This window comes from Hippocampus comes, unplaced genomic scaffold, assembly GCF_001891065.2.
Source record: "Hippocampus comes isolate QL1 unplaced genomic scaffold, H_comes_QL1_v1.1 C16816420, whole genome shotgun sequence".
Taxonomy (NCBI): Eukaryota; Metazoa; Chordata; class Actinopteri; order Syngnathiformes; family Syngnathidae; genus Hippocampus; species Hippocampus comes.
Genome location: NW_017839465.1, coordinates 1 through 922, shown reverse-complemented (window position 1 = coordinate 922; position 922 = coordinate 1). Strand labels below are relative to the sequence as shown.

Sequence of the window (922 nt, the reverse complement as noted above, 5' to 3'; positions counted from 1 at the left end):
TTTTTTTTTTTTTTTTTTTGGCTTTGTTTCTTTGCGCTACCTTCCAGAGCATAAAGCAGTTCCTACTGCAGTCCAAACGCCGCTCTGCGCTGGTCACGCAGTGCCTGAAGGACTCAGAGACCAGCAAGCCCAACTTTCTGCCGTGCCTCTACATCAACAGGCGGCTTGCCATGGAACACAGGGATAACCCCTCGCTGGACCCCAGCTGCAAGAACGCCGTGTTCAGTCAGGTCAGCTCTGCTTGATTTTATGGTGGCCAAAGTACATAATAGAGATACTCAATCAACTCCTTTTATCAAGTGAGAGTCAAAAAAGAAAAAAAAAAGTCTCTGAAATGTAGTCTGTAGAGATTGAAGACATTTTCGACCAGCCTATTTTGACAAAGTAAAGAGTACAAAGTACAGATATCTGTTTACAAATTTAGGGAGTTAAAGAAAAACATCACAAGTATAAACACTCCAGTACAGATGACAAATGCATCTACGTGTAGTCACAAAATGTGTACCTCTATACTTGCCACTACTGCACGTCACAGCTATATTGCGGTCACATTTGTACTTGTAACCCCGCAGGTGTACGAAGGCCTAAAGCCATCCGATAAAATGGAGAAGAGTTTGGATTACAGGTGGCCTGCTCGTTACGACCAGTGGTGGGAATGCAAGTTCATCGCAGAGGGCATCATCGACCAGGGCGGCGGCTTCCGGGACAGCTTGGCCGACATGTCGGAGGAGCTTTGTCCCAGCTCGGCTGAATGTCCAATGCCGCTACCCTTCTTCACGCGAACGTCCAACCAGGTATGACGGAACCTGAAGAATCCTCTTTATTAATTGTACAGGCAATACTTGAAGTAATATTCCAGCACTATTGACTGTCATATAAGTGCCAGGACAATGAGACTGTGGCTTCTCTGTCAAGCACATGG

General features: G+C 45.9%; 1 protein-coding gene across 1 annotated transcript; it reads left to right on the top strand.

Moving 5' to 3' along the window:
• Positions 1–33: 33 nt before the first annotated feature.
• Positions 34–841, top strand: LOC109509224 (E3 ubiquitin-protein ligase HECTD3-like). Its single transcript, XM_019859107.1, has 2 exons — positions 34–230; positions 573–841. The coding sequence occupies exons 1-2, from the start codon at positions 171–173 to the stop codon at positions 798–800; spliced, it is 288 nt and encodes a 95-aa protein (XP_019714666.1). The 5' UTR covers positions 34–170; the 3' UTR covers positions 801–841.
• The last annotated feature ends 81 nt before the right edge of the window (positions 842–922 follow it).

Coding starts and splice junctions, on each gene's coding strand:
- LOC109509224 (XM_019859107.1), top strand. CDS start 171: ATGGAACACAGGGATAACCCCTCGCTGGACCCCAGCTGCAAGAACGCC. Junction 231..572: donor AGAACGCCGTGTTCAGTCAG/GTCAGCTCTGCT, acceptor GTAACCCCGCAG/GTGTACGAAGGCCTAAAGCC.